Source organism: Chlorocebus sabaeus, chromosome 20, assembly GCF_047675955.1.
Source record: "Chlorocebus sabaeus isolate Y175 chromosome 20, mChlSab1.0.hap1, whole genome shotgun sequence".
NCBI classification, from domain to species: Eukaryota; Metazoa; Chordata; class Mammalia; order Primates; family Cercopithecidae; genus Chlorocebus; species Chlorocebus sabaeus.
The window spans coordinates 45,463,431-45,484,730 of record NC_132923.1 but is presented as its reverse complement, the minus strand read 5'-3'; the positions used below and the strand labels follow the sequence as shown (position 1 = coordinate 45,484,730).

General features: G+C 41.7%; 1 protein-coding gene across 1 annotated transcript in view; it reads right to left on the bottom strand.

Annotated features, from left to right (window-relative positions):
• Positions 1-20,920, bottom strand: part of LOC103225900 (uncharacterized) — a 77,838-nt gene extending 56,918 nt beyond the window's left edge. The window contains 13 exon segments of the mRNA XM_073007859.1: positions 4,422-4,671; positions 5,383-5,555; positions 6,159-6,210; positions 6,911-7,051; positions 7,054-7,152; positions 7,708-7,802; positions 10,277-10,328; positions 11,618-11,823; positions 13,714-13,774; positions 14,823-14,891; positions 14,894-15,036; positions 15,872-15,974; positions 17,703-20,920. Of these exon segments, the coding sequence (XP_072863960.1) occupies positions 4,422-4,671; positions 5,383-5,555; positions 6,159-6,210; positions 6,911-7,051; positions 7,054-7,152; positions 7,708-7,802; positions 10,277-10,328; positions 11,618-11,823; positions 13,714-13,774; positions 14,823-14,891; positions 14,894-15,036; positions 15,872-15,974; positions 17,703-17,877 (1,619 nt within the window). The 5' untranslated portion in view covers positions 17,878-20,920.
• Between the last annotated feature and the right edge of the window lie 380 nt (positions 20,921-21,300).

Sequence of the window (21,300 nt, the reverse complement as noted above, 5' to 3'; positions counted from 1 at the left end):
TGGTAACGCTGCTCTGGGTCCAGATTCTCTCATCATTTCAGCCCATGCTGCGTTCTGCTTTTGCTCTCAAGGCTGCAATTTTTTCTTTGGCCACCTGCCCTTTAAGGACAGCTGGAAGGCCACCCCAGCTGCCTAATTAAGAAGCTCATTAATCTCATCTTTATCTTCCTGGTCATGCTGACGAACCCAGCTTTATGGGCCACACATTGTCACAGCTCTCTGACCCAACTTCATAGACAGTGCAAAGGAAATAGCCCAAGATTTGCAATAAAGAAACCAGAATGCATCTGCACACAATTGTTTGCTATCTGTGTGACCTTGAAAATATTACTTAACTTTTCATTGCTTCAGGTATAATATCTGTCCCCCTTACCTCAGAGACGTGAGGATCAAATGACATGATGTATTATGCCAGAACTTTATAAACTGTAAGTGGATATATACATATTAATTATAAATAATAATCTCAGCCATCTTGCTCCTTGCATGACAGAGGGAACTATTTACACACTGACATCTTTAACAAGAAAAGACTGTCTTCCTAGCACTGTCTTGTTCCTTTTTTTAAAAAAAAATTATTTATTATACTTCAAGTTCTGGGATACATGTGCAGAACATGCAGGTTTGTTACATAGGTATATATGTACCATGGTGGTTTGCTGTACCCATCAACCTGTCATCTAGGTTTTTAGCCCCACATGCATTAGATATTTGTCCTAATGCTCTCCCTCCCCTTGCTCCCCACCCCCCGACAGGCCCCGGTGTGTGATGTTCCACTCCCTGTGTCCATGTGTTCTCATTGTTCAACTCCCACTTGTGAGTGAGAATATATGGTGTTTGGTTTTCTGTTCCTGTGTTGGTTTGCTGAGAATGATGGTTTCCAGCTTCACCCATGTCCCTGCAGAGGACACGAATTCATTCTTTTTTATGGCTGCATAGTATTCCATGGTGTATATGTGCCACATTTTCTTTACCCAGTCTAACATTGATGGGCATTTGGGTTGGTTCCAAGTCTTTGCTATTGTGAATAGTGCCTCAATAAACATATGTGTACATGTGTCTGTATAGTAGCATGATTTAAAATCCTTTGGGTATATAACCAGTAATGGAATTGCTGGGTTAAATGGTATTTCTGGTTCTAGATCCTTGAGGAATTGCCACACTGTCTTCCAGAATGGTTGAGCTAATTTACACTCCCACCAATGGTGTAAAAGCGTTTCTATTTCTCCACATCGTCTCCAGCCTCTGTTGTTTCCTGACTTTTTAACTATCGCCATTCTAACTGGCTTGAGATGGTATCTAATTGTAGTTTTAATTTGCATTTCTCTAATGATCAGTGATGATGAGCTCTTTTTCATACGTTAGTTGTCCACATAAATGTCTTCTTTTGAGAAACATCTGTTCATATCTTTCACCCACTTTTTCGTGGGGTTTTTTTTCTAGCAAATTTGTTTAAGCTCCTTGTAGATTTTAGATATTAGACTTTTGTCAGATGCATAGATTACAAAAATTTTCTCTCATTCTGCAGGTTGCCTGTTCACTCTGATGATAGTTTCTTTTGTTGTGCAGAAACTCTTTAATTAGATTCCATTTGTCAATTTTGGCTTTTGTTGCCATTGCTTTTGGTATTTTAGTCACAAAGTCTTTGCCCATGTTTATGTTCTGAATGGTATTATCTAGGTTTTCTTCTAGGGTTTTTATGGTTTTAGGTTGTACGTTTAAGTCTTTAATACATCTTGAGTTGATTTTTATATAAGGCGTAAGGAAGGAGTACCGTTTCAGTTTTGTGCAAATGGCTAGCCTGTTTTCCCAGCAGCATTTATTAAATAGAGAATCTATTCCCCATTGCTTGTTTTTGTCAGGTTTGTCAAAGATCAGATGGTTGTAGATGTGTGGTGTTAATTCTGAGGACTCTGTTCTGTTCTATTGGTCCATATATCTCTTTTGGTACCAGTAACATGCTGTTTTGGTCACTGTAACCTTGTAGTATAGTTTGAAGTGAGTTAGCATGATGCCTCCAGATTTGTTCTTTTTGCTCAGGATTGTCTTGACTATGCACGCTCTTTTTTGGTTCCATACGAAATTTAAAGTAGTTTTTTGTAATTCTGTGAAGAAAGTCAATGGTAGCTTGATGAGAAAAGGATTGAATCTATAAATTACTTTGGGCAGTATGGCCATTTTCACAATATTGATTCTTCCTATCCATGAGCATGGAATGTTTTTCTATTTGTTTGTGTTCTCTCTTATTTCCTTGAGCAGTGGTTTGTAGTTCTCCTTGAAGAGGTCTTTCACATTCCTTGTAAGTTGTATTCCTAGGTATTTTATTTTCTTTGTAGCAATTGCGAATGGGAATTTACTCATGATTTGGCTCTCTTTCGTGTATAGGAATGCTTGTGATTTTTGCACATTGATTTTGTTTTCTGATACTTTGCTGAAGTTGCTTATCACCTTAAGGAGTTTGGGGGCTGAAATGATGGGGTTTTCTAAACATATAATCATGTCATCTGCAAACAGAGACAATTTGACTTCCTCTCTTCCTATTTGAATACGCTTTATTTCTTTTGCTTGCCTGTTTGCCCTGGCCAGAATTTCCAATACTACATTGAGTTGGAGTGTTGAGAGAGGGCATCCTTGTCATGTGCCAGTTTTCAAAGGGAATGCTTCCAGCTTTTGCCCATTCAGTATAATATTGGATGTGGGTTTGTCATAAATAACTCTTATTATTTTGAGATATGTCCCATCAATACCTAGTTTACTGAGTGTTTTTAGCATGAAGAGGTATTGAATTTTGTCGAAGGCTTTTTCTGCATCTCTCGAGATAATCACGTGTTTTTTGCCATTGGTTCTTTTTCTGTGATGGATTACATTTATTGATTTGGGTATTTTGAACCAGCCTTGCATCCCAGGGATCAAGCTGCCTTGATCATGGTGGATAAGCTTTTTGATGTGCTACCGGATTTGGTTTGCCAGTATTTTACTGAGGATTTTCACATCAATGTTCGTTAGGGATATTGACCTAAAATTCTTTTTTTTTGTTGTATCTCTGCCAGGCTTTGGTATCAGGATGATGCTGGCCTCATAAAATGAGTTAGGGAGGATTCCCTCTTTTTCTATGGATTGGAATAGTTTCAGAAGGAATGGTACCAGCTCCTCTTTGTACTTCTGGTAGAATTCGGCTGTGAATCTGTCTGGTCCTGGAATTTTTTTTCTTGGTGGGCTATTAATTAGCACCTCAATTTCAGAACCTTTTATTGGTCTACTCTGGGATTTGAGTTCTTCCTGTTTAGTCTTGGGACAGTATATGTATCCAGGAATTTATCCATTTCTTCTAGATTTTCTAGTTTATTTGCATAGAGATGTTTATAGTATTCTCTGATGGTAGTTTGTATTTCTGTGGAATCGGAGATGATATCCCCTTTTTCATTTTTTATTGCACCTATTTGATTCTTCTCTCTTTTCTTCTTTATGAGTCTTGCTACCAGTCTATCTCTTTTGTTGATCTTTTCAGAAAACCAGTTCCTGGATTCATTGATCTTTTGAAGGGGTTTTTATGTCTCTATCTCCTTCAGTTCTGCTCTGATCTTAGTTATTTCTTGTCTTCTGCTAGCTTTTGAATTTGTTTGCTCATGCTTCTCTAGTTCTTTTAATTGTGATGTTAGGGTGTCGATTTTAGATCTTTCCTGCTTTCTCTTGTGGGCATTTAGTGCTATAAATTTCCCTCTACATACTGCTTAAAATGTGTCCCAGAGATTCTGGTACATTGTGTCTTTGTTCTCACTGGTTCCGAAGAACATCTTTATTTCTGCCTTCATTTTGCTATTCACCCAGTAGTCATTCCAGAGCAGGTTGTTCAGTTTCCATGTAGTTGTGTGGTTTTGAGTGAGTTTCTTAATCCTGAGTTCTAGTTTGATTGCACTGTGGTCTGAGACACAGTTTGTTGTGATTTCTATTCTTTTACATTTGCTGAAGAGTGTTTTACTTCCAATTATGTCATCAATTTTAGAAGAAGTGTGATGTGGTGCTGAGAGGAATGTATATTCTGTTGATTTGGGGTGGAGAATTCTGTAGATGTCTATTAGGTCTGCTTGGTCCAGAGCTGAGTTCAAGTCCTGGATATCTTTGTTAAGCTTCTGTCTTGTTGATCTGTCTAATGTTGACATTGGGATGTTAAAGTCTCCCATTATTATTGTGTGGGGGTCTAAGTCTCTTTGTAGGTCTCTAAGAATTTGCCTTATGAATCTGGGTGCTCCTGTATTGGGTGCATATATATTTAGGATAGTTAGCTCTTCTTGTTGAATTGATCCCTTTACCATTATGTAATGGCCTTCTTTGTCTCTTTTGATCTTTGTTGGCTTAAAGTCTATTTCATCAGAGACCAGGATTGCAACCCCTGCTTTTTTTTTTTTTTTTTTTTTTTTTGCTTTCCATTTGCTTGGTAGATCTTCCTCCATCCCTTTATTTTGAGCCTATGTGTGTCTTCGCACATGAGATGAGTCTCCTGAATACAGCACACTGATGGGTCTTCACTCTTTATCCAATCTGCCAGTCTGTGTCTTTTAATCGGGGCATTTACCCATTTACATTTAAGGCTAATATTGTTATGTGTGAATTTGATGGGTTTTGAATTTGGTGTGTTTTGATCTTCTTCCCCTTCTTGGTACTTGTCAATTTCTGCAATAAATTCAGACATGGACAGATGCATTCAGCTGATTCCCCTACACACATAACAATCCACTGTCTAATCCTCACACAGGGACCTCAGGCTCCTCAGCATAAGAATAGGACACTGTGAGAGATATATTTCAGGAGGCCTGAAGGCTGGTCATGATAGAGATTCCTTGGTTTTTGTTCCAGAAACTAAGGTAAAATGTCCCTATTCTGGTAGATCGTTATCCCAATATCATTTGTTCCAAGTTTGTGCAAACGGTTATGCCATATTTTTCCAATCAATTTAAAGCAAATGCCCTCAATGGTTTCTAGGAGAAAAATTGCAATCTTCAGCTCTTTCTCATCAAATACTCAGATTGTTCATGGTTGTGAGGATTTTTGACACTGAAATTAGAGTGAAAAAGGAAATCTACAAACCCTTGAGTCAAAATCATAGTTCTCTGAATTTGTGCATCTGCCCAAGTCCAATGTCTTGAGAGTAGAATCAGAGTGCCATGGGCATGGCCTGAGACTAGGAAGATAGCCATGCTCACTGACCCCTCCCATGTCTGGGCTTCCAAGTAGAACTAGAGTTTCATTGAACCTACATGTACCTATAGGTCCTCACCGTAGCAATGACATCTCTCAGCTCAGTAATGGCCACTTGGAGCAGGAATATGGGCTCTATAAGGAAGACTCAGTGGATCCTTATCACCTTCATAGAAAGGTATTCACCGTCCACATCAAGAGAAAAGCCACTGTGTTATTCCTCCAATGAGTAAAAGGAATTTCTGTAGGACTGGCATGAATCTGGCAGTTCAAGATAACTGGAAGGAGTCAAATAATAACTATTCAGTGAGTCCTGCAAGACTTCAGGCTCTACTAACTCCAGCAGTTCCCTGCTGAGCCTGGAAAAGTAGAAAAAGTAAAGAATAAGCCAGGGAAAATCAGACACAACAGAGCCCCAACTAGATTTCATGGGTAGGATAAGGAAGTGGTTAAAAAAGAAAAAGGATAGATCCATTAATGAGGTAACAAATTATTGCCTTCATATTGGGACAGTAAAGGGCCAAATGGAAAAGAATGAAAGAGAAAGACAGAGAGACAGAGAGAGAGAGAGAGCTCGCTCAGTGAATTGTCCAGGTGATACACTGATGAGGGAGTAACAGGACACTCTGAGTTAGTGCCCTCAGGACACACAGTATACAGTGATCATGAAAAGACTGTGCTCAATAATTTTCCATAAAATGTGCTCAAGATTCCATGCAGTCACCATGAGAATACAGCTTTTGAAGTATGGTCGGCCTACAGTAGGTTTGTAAATGATAAGGGGAGAAAGAAATGGAAACCTAAATATCTACTGCAATGAAAACCAACATCAATGTTAGTAGGAATAATTCAGGCTTGGTTGAAAAGATGTAATCGATATTGTCGGCCCGCTCTGTTTTCCCTGAACCAGGAATCTCCAAGTGTCAACACAGAATTAGCTGTTCACAATTGCTCAAAGTTACCTGGGGCATGGTGGGCCTTGGTCTTCTCCCTCTTCTTGGTCCTTTTTAATTCCTGCAACAAGTCAGACAGAGACAGACAAAATAAGCCAATTTACCTAACCCATAACAGTCCACTGTCTAATCCCCACATGGGGACCTCAGGCTCCTCAGCATGAGAACAGGACAATGTGAAAGATATACATCAGGAGGTCTGAAAGTTGGTCATGATAGAGATTCTTTGGTTTGCATTTCAGAACCAAGGGTGAAATATCCGTATTCTGGTAGATTGTTATCCCAAAATCATTTATCCCAAGTTTGTGCAAACAGTTATGCCTTATTGTTCCCATCAATTCAAAGAAAATGCCCCAGATGATTTCTAGGAGGAAAGCTGCAGTATCCAGCCCTGTCTCATCAAATAACCAGCTTGTTCATGGTTCCAAGAAACTGAAATTAGAATGAAGGAGGAAATCTACAAACCCTTGAGTCCAAATCATAGTTCTGTGAATTTCTTAAATCTGCCTGGGTGCAATGTGCTGACAGTGGGATCAGGTTGCCACAGGCATGGCTGGAGACTAGGAATAGAGCCATGCTCACTGACCCATTTCATGTCTGGGCTTCCAACTGAAACTACAGTTTCATTACAACCTATATGCGCCCATAGGTCCTGCCTGCGGCAATGACATCTCTCAGGTCAGTAAGGGCCACTTGGAAGAGGAATATCACCCCTATCTGGAAGGGGTGGAGCCTTATCTCCTTCATAGTAAGTTACTCACTGTCCACGTCAAGAGCCAAGCCAAGGTGCTCTTCCTCCAATGAGTAAAAGGCACTTCTGTAGGGCTGGCATAAGTCAGGCAGTTCAAGATAACCAGGAGGAGTCGAATAACATCTATCCAGTAAGTCCTGTAAGACTTCAGCTCTTTCTCATCCAGCAGCTCCCTGCTGAGCCTGGAAAAGTAGGAAAAAGTAAAGAATAAGCCAGGTGGAATCAGAAACCACACAGCCCCAGCTAGATTTCATGGGTAACATAAGGAAGTGTTTGAGAAGAAAAAGGACAGATCCATTAATGAGGTAACAAATTATTGCCTTTATATTGGGATAGGCCAGGACCAGGTAGAAAAGCATGAAAGAGAAACAGAGAGAGAAAGAAACACACACACACGCACACACACACAGAGAGACAGTGAGCTCAGTGAATTGGCCAGGTGACACACTGATAAGGGAGTCAAAGGACACTCTGCATTTGTGCCCTCAGGACACACAGTGAACAGTGATCATGAAAAGAGTGGCCTCAATAATTTTGCATAAAATGTGCTTAAGTTTCCCTGCAGTCACCACGAGAATACAGCTTTTGAGGTATGGTCAAGCTTCGCTAGGTTAGTAAATGATAAGGATAGGAAGAAATGGAAACCTAAACATTTACTGTAATGAGAACCAAAAGCAATGTTAGTAGGTGTAATTCAGACTTGTCTGACAAGATGAAATCATTATTTTCAGCATGTACTGTTTTCCCTGGACTTGGCGTCTCCAGGTGTCAACATCAAATTAACTGTCCACAATTTCTCAGACTCACCTAGGACCTGTTGCTTCTGCTGGTGATACCCAGGCAAACAGGGTCTGGAGTGGACCTCCAGCAAACTCCAACAGACCTGCAGCTGAGGGATCCACCTGTGAGAAGGAAAATTAACAAACAGAAAGGAATAGCATCAACATCAACAAAAGGACATCCACACCAAAACCACATCTGTAGGTCACCATCATCAAAGACCAAAATAGTAGATAAAACCACAAAGATGGGAGAAACCAGAGCAGAAAGGCTGAAAATTCCAAAAACCAGAAAGACTCTTCTCCTCCAAAGGAACACAACTCCTCACCAGCAAGGGAACAAAACTAGATGGAGAATTAGTTTGACAAGTTGACAGAAGTAGGCTTCAGAAAGTTGGTAATAACAAACTTCTCTGAGTTAAAGGAGGATATGCAAACCCATCGCAAGGAAACTGAAAACCTTGAAGAAAGGTTAGATGAATGGCTAACTAGAATAAACAGTGTAGAGAAGACCTGAAATGACCTGATAGAGCTGAAAACTATGGCACAAGAACTACATGACACATGCACAAGCTTCAGTAGGTGATTTGGAAGAAAAGGTATCAGTGATTGAAGATCAAATTAATGAAATCAAGTGAAAAGAGAAGTTTAGAGAAAAAAGGGTAAAAAGAAATGAACAAAGCCTCCAAGAAATATGGGACTACATGATAGGACCAAATCTACGTTTGATTGGTGTACCTGAAAGTGACGGGGAGAATGGAACTAAGCTGGAAAACACTCTTCAGGATATTATCCAGGAGAACTTCCCCAACCTAGTAAGGCAGGCCAACATTCAAATTCAGGAAACACAGAGAATGCCACAAAGATACTCCTCAAGAAGAGCAACCCCAAGACACATAATTGTCAGATTCACCAATGTTGAAATTAAGGAAAAAATGCTAAGGGCAGCCAGAGAGAAAGGACAGGTTACCCACAAAGGGAAGCCCATCAGACTAACAGCCTATCTCTAGGCAGAAACCCTACAAGCCAGAAGACAGTGGGGGCCAATAGTCAACATTCTTAAAGAAAAGAATTTTCAACCCAGAATTTCATATCCAGGCCCACCTTACAACAGCTCCTGAAGGAAGCACTAAACATGGAAAGGAACAACCGGTGCCAGCCACTACAAAAACATGTCAAATTGTAAAGACTATCGATGGTAGGAAGAAAGTGCATCAACTAACAAGCAAAATAACCAACTAACATCATAATGACAGGATCATATTCACACATAACAGTATTAACCTGAAATATAAATGGGCTAAATGTCCCAATTAAAAAACACAGCCTGGCAAATTGGACAAAGAGTCAAGATCCATCAGTGTGCTGTATTCAGGAGATCCATCTCACAGGCAGAGACACGTATAGGCTCAAAATAAAGGGATGGAGGAAGATCTACCAAGCAAATGGAAAGCAAAAAAAAAAAAGCAGGGGTTGCAATCCTAGTCTCTGATAAAACAGACTTTAAACCATCAAAGATCAAAAGAGACAAAGAAGGCCATTACATAATGGTAAAGGGATCAATTCAACAAGAAGAGTTAACTATTCTAAATATATATGCACCCAATACAAGAGCACTCAGATTCATAAAGCAAGTCCTTACAGACTTAGAAAGAGACTTAGACCCCCACACAATAATAATGGGAGAATTTAACACCCCACTGTCAATATTAGACAGATCAATGGACAGAAGCTTAACAAGGATATCCAGGACTTGAACTCAGCTCTGCATTAAGCAGACCTAATAGACATCTACAGACCTCTCCACCCTAAATCAACAGAATATACATTCTTCTCAGAACCACATCACAATTATTCTAAAATTGACCACATAGTTGGAAGTAAAGCACTCCTCAACAAATGTAAAAGAAGAAAAATCAGAACAAACTGTCTCTCAGACCACAGTGAAATAAAATTAGAACTCAGGATTAAGAAAGTCACTCAAAACTGCACAACTACATGGAAAATGAACAACCTGCTCCTGAATGACTACTGGGTAAATAACAAAATGAAGGCAGAAATAAAGATGTTCTCAGAAACCAATGGGAACAAAGACACAATGTATCAGAATCTCTGGGACACATTTAAAGCAGTGTGTAGAGGGAAATTTATAGCACTAAATGCCCACAAGAGAAAACAGGAAAGATCTAAAATCTAACATCACAATTAAAAGAACTAGAGAAGCAAGGCAAACAAATTCAAAAGCTAGCAGAAGACAAGAAATGACTAAGATCAAAGCAGAACTAAAGGAGATAGAGGAACAAAAAAACCCTTCAAAAAAAAATCAATGAATCCAGGAGCTGGTTTTCTGAAAAGATCAACAAGAAAACCCTGTTTGGCTAGTTCATCTGGCTCATCTGATTGCAAGTTCCTATCTTGAGAGGACTATGAAATTAAAACCAATACAAGTGCCACAAATAACACACATTGTTAATAAGGACAATTTGTAACTGGGTGAATGGAAGAAATAGTTCTATTCATCAATTCCTCGTTTTCCCTAAATATACAATCTCCTGGTGTCACTACTGAGTTAACAGCCCACAATTCCACAGCATTACCTGGGAGACACTGGGCCTTTTTCTTCCTCTTCCTCATAATCACTTTCATTTTCTGTAAATAAATTCACAGAAGAGGTCACATTAGGCAATTCACACTTCACATATGGCCAAATCACTGTATAGTCATAGCACAAGAACATAACTATTCTCAGTGCAAGAATATGGATTCTGATAGGAATATTCTAGGGTGCCCTAGATTAAGTCTGGTGAGAAGTAGATGACCCTGCTTTCCAGACCCACAGGTCAAAATCTCCCTCTCTGTGTAGACCATAATGCCATATTCTCTGCCTGAGTCAAAGTTAAACAAAATTTTTCCCCCAAAAAATCTCCGAAAACTGGTCAAACAATTTTCTAGGAGTGTTGCTGCAATGCTGACTTATATTACCAGGTAACATGGACATTAAATGTTTAGAGGCATCTACACATGAAACTTGACTGATAGATAAATTAGAACAACTCTTGCTTTAAAAAGAATCTGTGATTTGGGAGGCCAAGACAAGTCAATCATTTGAGGTCACGAATTCAAGACCAGCCTGGCCAATATGGGGAAACCCCTTCTCTACTAAAAATACAAAAATTAGCCAGATGTGGTGGTGTGCACCTGTGGTCCTAGCTACTCAAAAGGCTGAGGCAGGAGAATCACTTGAATCTGGGAGGCGGAGGTTGCGCCAAGCCAAGATGGTGCCACTGCACTCCAGCCTGGGTGACAGAGCAAGACTCCATTGCAAAAAAAAAAAAAAAAAAAAAAATCTACGACGCTACAAAGAAACAACATTGGATCAGCCATTGCACTGATGGGGTGGAGAACCAGGGTCTAGCCTTGCTTTATGGAAATATATCAGCAAAGTAAAGAAGAAAAGTTTCTGTCCTGATTTCAAGGTGACTGTGCAGCTAAGCAAGCTGACTTACAGGAGATCAAGATTAAAGCTGAGAGCAGTGAAGCCTGGAGAACAATATTTCCAAATACAAAGGCAAGGCTGCCAGCTTCCTTAAAAAGGCATAAGAACTCCGTGGACATTGTTCAGGGACAGATGACTTAATCACAGTTGACAAGAAATACTGAATCAAAGCTAGGAGGCCTGACAGATACTTCCTGTGCATCTCCTGCACAGATGACTATGAGATCATCACACTTGCGTAGGGTCCAGTAACTTGATACTGGGGACTGGCAGACAAAGGCATGACATGAGTTGAGAAGGACAAAAAAACTCACTGATACCTGTGTTTAGAATCCGATCGGCGTTCTTTATTCAAACCAATTTGTGTGTATAGAGCCTGTCTTCAGAGTTTATCTTCCTCAGCCTAGACAGAGGTATGAGACACAAGGAATACAGAGGCTACCTGGGATAATTTGTACAGCATCCTCCCATTCATCACGAGAGGATGAGTCAACGACAGTTGAGTCGACTTTGTCTTCCTCAAATGTGATTTTGGTGTTTCTGTGTGGCTTGTTGGAGTCACAAGGGCTGTGGCTATTTGAACAAGGGACGGCACATGCCTCCAGTGAGTCCTCAGGGATTTCCCTTTCTTCAGCCTTCTGCACCTCCCTGATGAGCCAGGTGGGACAGAGATGGCAGAAGATTAAACACAGAGGGATTAAACCCCAGGGAGTCCTAGCTGGTTTTGACAAGAGGCATTAAGAGAGTGGTCCCAGAAAGCAAACAGGAGGTTCCCTTTGAGAGGGAACAGGCAAACCTCTTCTCTCTGCGACAGATCATGGCTGCCATGGGAGCCAGAGAGGAAGAGAGCAACTGGTGTTCATTGCACTGGACAGATAGGAGCTGAGGAGGATTATGACTCAGCTATCCCTGTACAGTACAGACATGACACTCGGCACACACAGAGAAACACAACAGCTGCTATACCCTGTGTCTAAGCTGGGTTGAATTTCACATACTGTGGCTAAGGGAATGCAGGCCTATAGGGAGAACCCGCTCCCGATGTTTAACGTGGGTTCTTTTCTATTTCGTAAGTGTGTCAGCTGGGTTGAGAAATAAAGGGAAAGAGCACAAGAGAGAGAAATTTAAAGCTGGGTGTCCGGGGGAGATATCACATGTCGGCAGGATCCGTGATGTTCCCCAAGCCGTAAAACCAGCAAGTTTTTATTACCGATTTTCAAAAGGGGAGGGAGTGCACGAATAGGGTATAGGTCACAGAGATCACATACTTCACAAGGTAATAAAATATCACAAAGCAAATGGAGGCAGGGCTAGATCACAGGACCACCAGATGAGGTGAAATTAAAATTGCTAATGAAGTTAGCATTAGCAATTTTTTTTTTTTTTTTTTTTGAGACGGAATCTCCCTCTGTCCCCCAGGCTGGAGTGCAGTGGCCAGATCTCAGCTCACTGCAAGCTCTGCCTCCCAGGTTTACGCCATTCTCCTGCCTCAGCCTCCTGAGTAGCTGGGACTACAGGCACCCACCACCTCACCAGGCTAGTTTTTTGTATTTTTTTTTTTTTTTAGTAGAGATGGAGTTTCACCAGGTTAGGCAGGATGGTCTCGATCTCCTGACCTCATGATCCGCCCATCTCGGCCTCCCAAAGTGCTGGGATTACAGGCTTGAGCCACCGCGCCCGGCCAGTATTAGCAATTTTAATGACACATTGTCATTGAAAACGTCTTACCAGGAAACAGGGTTTGAGAGCAGATAACCTGTCTGACCACAATTTATTAGGTGGGAATTTTCCTCCACTTAATAAGCCTGGGAGTGCTATAGGAGACTGGGGCTTATTTCATCCCTTCGGCTTCGACCATAAAAGACGGGAGGCCTTAAAAAGGGGCCCCGTCTATAAGCCTACCTTCAGGGCACATTCTCTTTCTCAGGGATGTTCCTTACTGAGAAAAAGAATTCAGCGATATTTCTCCTACTTGCTTATGAAAGAGGAGAAATATAGCTCTGTTCCATCCGGCTCACCGGCGGCCAGTTCAAAGTTACCTCTCTTGTTCCCTGAACATTGCTGTTATTCTGTTCTTTTTTTAAGATGCCCAGATTTCATATTGTTCAAACACACATGCTCCACAAAAAATTTGTGCAGTTGATACAATCACTGAGTCCTGAGGTGACATTCATCCTCCTCAGCCTACAAAGAAGATGACAGGATTAAGAGATAAAGTAAAGACAGGCATAGAAAAACACAAGGGTGTTGACTGGGGAAGTGATAAGTGTGCATGAAATCTTCACAATTTATGTTCAATGATTACAGTAAAGACAGGTGTAAGATTATAAAAGTATTAATTTGGGGAACTAATAAATGTCCATGAAATCTTCACAATCTATGTTCTTCTGCCACGGCTTCAGCCAGTCCCTCCGTTCGGGGTCCCTGACTTCCCGCAACACAGGCCTTTGGCCTATCATAGCTGCCAGAGAGGGTGTGCCTCCTAGACCTTTTTCATATGTTACAACCCATTACTTACTCCTGAGTATTCAGTGTTACCCAGGGGCACATGATTCCTGTACTTTCTCAGCCTCCTCAACTTTAACATCTTCATCATTTTCTGTAAATACAGAAGTGTTCCTTCAGATATTTCCCACTTTACACTCTGCAAGCACAGTCAGCCCAATGTGCACAAAAACATGAACATCTAGGTATGAGTCATCGTTCAACTGAAATCTCTCATGTTTTATCTTCAATAAAACGCCCTGGCATGGTTTACAGATCCATCAGGCAATGCATTTCTGATCTGGAGGGCCACCATCAAGATGTGGCCAAATATTGAAAAGACCTTTTGTTCCCCATATCACTGGAGGCTTGTGCAGCCTCTCTCTGGACTTTGGCAGCTGTCTCCCCCATCCTGCCACAGATCTGATTCCCAGGCACAGGCTTGGTGTCCTGTCATAGTTCTCATTTCAAACCTAATTCTTTCTCTTAGGAGAGGACAAACTTGTCCCACAGTCCTCTATGCATCAGGAGACTGCACAGGCCCCCCATGTGGCTTCTGCTGTGTTATTCAGGGACATGCTCTCCATGGGGAGTGCTCCAGTCTGAAGCACTTCCTACCACCAAATGCCCCCACATCAACTGCCTTCTCCAACACCACACAGTGAGGGGCTTCATCTCATTTTGAAAAGCAGTTGTTAAGTGTTCCCACATTTGGATGCTTCAGACCCTTGCGAGAGACAATTTGCCTGCCTTTGCAGATGGAGACAGAGAAACTCAGGAAGGACAAATCACTCACTGACAGTTACTAAGAACATTGCTGAAGAGACAGCCTGGGAACCTTCGTTCTTAGTCCAGAGCTCTTTTCACTCTAACAAGCGCTCTCCTGTCATGGCCTCCTTCTTGTCCTTTAAAACCAGATAGATGCTGCCTCTTGCTCCAAAGACCACCTTCCATCCAGGAAGGAGGGACATTTGCAATACTGTGACCTCCAACCCCATGGGTTTCCCATCTCTGTTCTTACCCAGGAAGTCCTGGTCATGTCATAGCCACATATGTTTAGTGGAAAAAACACCACCGATACAACTGTCATTGTGAAAGTATGCAGGTCTGGAGTCTCTCACAAGCCTGGGGTTTTGAGTCATCAGGGCCTATGGCCACCATACCTGGGCTGAGCTTTTGGACAAGGTGCTGTGCCAGCCTACACCCCTCCGCCAGCTATTCTTGGAGGTCCTGCCCTGGGACTTGTCTGGCTCATCCGGAGCGAGGAGGGCCTGGAGATGCCGATTTGATGAGCAGGAGGCATATCTCCCTTCCCATAACTTCTCCCTTAACTGGGTCAGCTCTCATTCCTGAGAGTGAACCAGGACTTTATATTGCCTAAGGTGAGACAGTAGAGAAAATTTAACAGTGGAAAGGGATGAGTGGTCAGTTCTAATATTGCAACAGAGATTTCTGAGACAATGTCCTCAAGGAGACCTCCAAGCAGAAGGTCAGCACATGTTTAAAGGAATGTCTGTGGCCAAGAGAAAGAATACAAAATGGTTTACAGCCTTCCTCTATATCAGAGAGGCCTCCTGTAAGATCCTCGATGATGTTCCATTAGTCTTTCTCTTCTGTAAACAAAAGTAGGTGTCTTCCTAATTCCGCTTCAAAAAGACATCCTTTCAGTTCCTCACTCTGGCCATGGACAATTCCATGTGAAAATACACACAGTGCATCTTGCGGCGACCAGATACAAAGCCATGTACAGAAATGAGGCCAGGTGCAGATGGGGCGAATTGAAAAGATGAAACAAGAAAATAATGACAGGGTCAAGAAGGCAACATTGATTGGGTGAAAGAATGAGAAGCCGCAGTCAGTCAGGAGCTGATTCTCACTAAGGGTAAGTGGGGTGGTGAAGGCACACCATTTTGAGTATACTGAATGCTGCTGGGTGGTTCCCACTCCTTTGGTTAATTTTGTGTTATGCAAATTTCACCTCAACAATTACTTGTTTGAGAAAAAGAAAACAAGGCTCTGAGAAACAACTGCAACCCATAACTTACTATTATCCTTGTTCTCTGTTGGATAAATATTTGTGTGTCGTGAGCCTGCCATGGCAATTCCTGCCCTTCCCCTGGTCCAGCTTAGCTCTTACTTTTCCCCGCCGAGCTGCTGTACTTCAGAGATTTACACACCTGCCCACCTGCCTACCCCCACGGGGTCCCCTCACCTGAGCTCCTTAGCCTGCCTGAGCTGCTCTGCAACCTTCTCCTCCTTGAACTGAAGCTCACCCCTCAGCATAGATTTTATGAGGTCTTTGCACTCTTCATACTCTGAGAAAAGACAGACATGCCTGCCTCAGTGGAAGGCTGGACATGCTGCTGTGGTCACTGCCTACAGGGCAGGAGTCAGGTCCATCCCAAGGACAAAACTGTCCCCAGTACCAGGCTCTAGGAAGGGATTTCCACATCTTTACTCTTCAGTCTCCTGACTTTCTAGCATCTGTTTCTCCAAAATTTAGAGACGAAGAAAGAGAAACTCAAGAGCACATCAAGGAAGTTGACCAGATGATTCAACCACAATGAAGTGGAGTCAGAATTCACAGCCCCTGAGGTCTGACTCTGAATGTGGAGCCACTTGTCCAAGCCTTGCAGCCTCTCCTCTAAAACACTGCACTGGGGCATGAAGTAGTGATTTCTTGTATGGTCGGAAAGGCCCCTAGGACTATGGGACAGATGGTTTCCCTTTTACCGGGAATTTCAAAGAAAAATACGTCAAAGATTTTTAAAATATTTGATTTTTAAATCATAATCATATCTGAAGCATAAAGTATGAGACATAAGGCCATGAGGGAAATATGCCCAAATACTAATAAAGTTTGTGTTAATTTAGAAACAGTAGAATAAAGAACTAATAGATAGTGTTTACTCTGTGCCAATAAATATTCTACAAGATTGACAAGAAATAGCTCATGTAATTCACTGCAGCAATTTACAGAGGTAGGTATTATTGTAGTATTGTATGAACAGGTGAGGAAACTGAGCGACAGACAAGACAAGCAACTTGGATGGAGCCCAGGAGACAGGCCCAGGGTCCCTGCTCTGCACACTGCACTGCTACTTCCACACATTCTTGGGTGAGATCTTTCTTCCTCTTTAGGAACAAGAGCCTGTGCCCTAGGACTTCCCTCTTACCAGGGTACTCTCTGTTGTTTATTTTTTTATTTTTGTTTGTTTGTTTATTTTTGACCAGTCTTGCCCTGTCACCCAGGCTAGAATGTAATGGCACAATCTTGGCTCACTGCAACCTCTGCCTCCTGGGTTCAAAGGATTCTCCTGCCTCAGTCTCCCTAGTGGGGATTACAGGCACCTGCCACCATGCCCAGCTAATTTTTGTATTTTTAGTAGAGATGGGGTTTCTCCATGTTGCCCAGGCTAATCTCAAACTCCTGACCTCGTGATCTGCCCACTTTGGCCTTCCAAAGTGATGGGATTACAAGAGTGAGCAACTGTGCACAGCCCCTACTCCCTCCTCTTGATTCTGTCACTTATAGATACCACAGGTTCTATTAGGAGCAGAGTCCTCTTGAAGCTCCTCAGAGCAGGTACTGGGTACTATCACCAAGTTTCCCTCAGGGTCACTAGAACAGAGCTTTGCCTATAGGGCCTCAACAGAAGCTTGAACTGAATAAAAGTTCACTAGTCCCAGACACTTAGAACAGACTAGACGTTATTTGTCTGCAGGATCTTATATGGTACAGACAGTAGTCTTGAAAACATGATTTAGCCTCTTGGAGAAAACAGGTCGTTCTGTGCCTGTGACAGAAATCAACTGGGATTTTAATTCTAGTCCCATCCCCACCTAACTGTAAGTATGGAAAGTTGTTAAATACTTTGGTACCTCTGTCTTCCAACTTTAACAAAATGCTAAAACACCCATTTCTATTTTCCTAGAAGTACGGGAGGGATGAAATTATTTTTGATGGAGAGTGCATTTAGTTTCTCAGAGAGAAGACAGGACATCATTCATCACTTTCGTGATGGTGAGCCTATTGAACTTACGGTATGTGTTCTGCTGGTTGGCCAGGAAGTAGGCCACTTGAGTTATAAGAAATTTCTCTTTGATATTTCTGAACTGCTGTTTGTTCTCTGCCATCTGGGGATACAAATTCTCTCTGATTTCTAGAATGTTCATCTCTGCCTTCTCACTGGACCAAAGGCCAGCAGATACCACCATGCTGACATTTGTTGCAGAAAAGGTGGAGCTAGGGACTGGGGAGAAGAAACACAAACACAGGATGGGTTAAAAACTGGTGAAATCAAATAAGTTTAATTAGGACTGAGGGATGTCAGTAACTGAAATTCTTAACTTACTGTTGAGAAAAACGTGATCACTCCCCACAGCACTTTAGGATCCTTAACCACAAAACCAAGGTTTGAGGTGCCTGAGCTCAGAGCTGAAGGCACTGCCAGTCACTCAGTCTCTGACAAGAGTGAAGATGATTGTGGCCAGCATGCCAGGTAACCGTCTGCAGTTGCAATAACAGAATTAGAAGGTGGGGGTGTCATGGAATCTTAGGATCCCTGCATTCCAGTTGCCCAGGCTTTGCTGAAACACAGGCACCCTGGTCTCTCCTGAGGGTAACCACCAATGGGGATCATTCCTTCAGCATTCACTCTCAGTATTCATGTACCCTTGTGACAATGCCACCGACCCATCTCTTTCCCAATACATCTAAGCATATTCCTCACTGTTTATCTCTTGTCTGTACAACATCATCAAGGCAGAAACATTTCCCAACAGGTTATATGAATTCCTTATATACTCTAGGTAGTAGACTCCTGTCAAATATATAATTTGGAAATAGTTCTCCCATTATATGGATTATCTTTTCACTTCCTTGACAGTGTCCTTTGAAGCATATAAGATTTTTATTTTAATGAAGTCCATTTATCTATCTATTTTTGGGTTGTTTGTGCCTACTTAAAAAATGTCTAATCCAAAGTCACAAAGATTTGTACCTACGTTTTCTTCAAGACATTGTTTTTTGAATGAGAACTTTCCTGGGTTTTAGTGGAGGGTGGACATTGTTTATTTATGCCTCCTGTCCATTACCGATGTTTGTCCTGATTGTTATTCATATGCTCACCACCCCTCCATGGAGCACCCCATGGCCTGTAACAGAGCTCTGGGGACCGATATCCTTCCACTGACTTTGGCGCTGGTGAGAGCCCTGGTCATGTGGTTCAGCTTGGCCTTAACCCGACCCAATTGCACATATTCCTCAGGGCCTTCAGAGTTGAAGTTGAGAGCCTCTCTGAGAACGCTTGCCAGCCCATGCTGTTCTAAGGCTGGAGCAAACTTCCTCCGTCTATTCCAGACAGAGGGGACTGCAGGGGTTGGACTCAGTCAAGACATCTCTGGTGTTAGAAAGTAGACCTGTTTCAAGGTTTGGGGAAGATTGTTCAATATGAACTAGGTCCTCTCTAATTATTTTTACCGTATGTGTGACTTCTTTCTAGAAACAAAGGAAAAATATTTATGTTAGAACATTTTGTCTATTCTTTGTCAATTGTTGTTTGTCTACAATTTTAACATTATCCACGTTAAAGGAGAGCTCAGTGTAAATATATTCTTAAAAATTATGGTTCACGTCCACTGCCATGCAATCATATTTAAATCCATGAACAATCCTGTTACTTAGGTATTATCCTGCTCCTGATGAGAAAACAAACTCAGAAAAATTGCAAAATTTCCATAGGTCACAAAACTAGTGACGAGAGGAAAAAGAATTAGAAACCAGTTCCTTTTGACCTTCAAAGCTAACCTTGTACCATTAGATCAAACTGATTTACATACTTTTGCTGGAATTAGTCTCAGAGTTTGTGGTTCTCACTTGATTTTCCCAAGGAAACAGTGTGCCACTTTAATATCATTTCAAACTTTGAAATTTAAAACTTTTTATTATACTTTTTTTTTAATTATACTTTTTTGTCTTTGTTCTGTTCCATTGCTTTTGGTTTCTTCTCAATGGATCCCTCTTATTTATATGCTAAATATTTGCTACCTATTTTCTGTCAATTTTCACTTTTTTTTTTTTTTGAGACAGAGTTTTGCTCCTGTTGCTCATGCTGAAGTGCAATGGCACAATCTTGGCTCACCGCAACCTCTGCCTCCCAAGTTCAAGGGAGTCTCCTGCCTCAGCCTCCCGAGTAGCTGGAATTACAGGCAAGCACCACCATGCCCGGCTAATCTTTTGTATTTTTAGTAGAGACGGTTTCTCCATGTTGGTCAGGCTGATCTCGAACTCCCGACCTCAGGTGATCCGCCCACCTCAGCCTCCCAAAGTGCTGGGATTACAGGTGTGAGCCACCACGCCCGGCCAATTTTCACATTTTTGAGTGTTTGTTATCTCTCCCTTTGTTGTATGCTAACAGTTCTTCACTGAGGTATAATTTGCAGAGAGTATACTGCAAAAAACCTAAAGGTACAGTTTAATAAATTTTAATATAACTATACATTGTATAATAACACCCAGTTAAAGACAGAGAACATTTTCCCCCACGCCACAAAGTTCTGATGTGGTCCCTGCCAGTCAATACTCATCCCCCATATGAAGAATATATTCTGAATGTTGTCACTGCCTTAGTCCTTTTGTGTTGCTGGAAAGGAATACCAGAGGCTGGGTAATTTATAAAGAAAAAAGATGCATTTTGCTCATAGTCCTGCAGGCTGCACAAGAAGCATGACACCAGCATCTGCTCCTAATGAGGGCCTGAGACTGCTTCCACTTGCAGCAGAGGTGAAAAGGAACCAGTGTGTGCAGAGATTATACGGTGAGAGAGGAAGCAAAAGAGAGTAAAGGTGAGAGGCACTTTTTAATAACTAGATCCTATAGGAACTGAGAGTGAGAATTCACTCACTACCTTCTCCCAGGGTGGGGTTTAATCTATTCATGAGGGATCCACTCCAATGACCCAAACACCTCCCATTAACCCCCTCCTCCAACACTGGGGACCACATTTAAACATGTGATTTGGAGGGGACCAATATTTAAACTATAGCAGCCACCGTAGATTAATTTTGCTTATTCATGTGCTTCATAAAAATGGAATCATTTTGGTCAGGACTGGTGGCTCACACCTGTAATCCCAAGACTTTGAGAGGCTGAGGTGGGCAGACCACCTGAGGTCAGGAGTTCAAGACCAGCCTGACCAACATGGCAAAACCCTGTCTCTACTGAAAATACAAAAATTAGCCACACGTGATGGCAGGTACCTGTAATCCCAGCTACTTGGGAGGCTGAGGCAGGGAAAATTTCTTGAACCTGGGAGGCAGAGCTGAGATTGTGCCACTGCACTCCAGTCTGAGGGACAGAGTGAGACTACGTCTCAAAAAAATAAAAAAAAGTAATCATTTAGTATGTTCTCTTGTTTTGACTTCTCTTACTCAGGTGGTTATATATGCCACTAATTTGTCTGATTGTGTTTTTCCCTTGTTTCATTTTGTTTTGGCCAAGTAATAGCCTATTGATTGTATGATTATCACACAATTTGATATCCATTTTTCTGATGGGAAGCAGGTTTACTTGTTGGCTACTGTGCATAAGTAACTATGAATATTCTCATACAATTATTTCTGTGAAGATACATAATTACT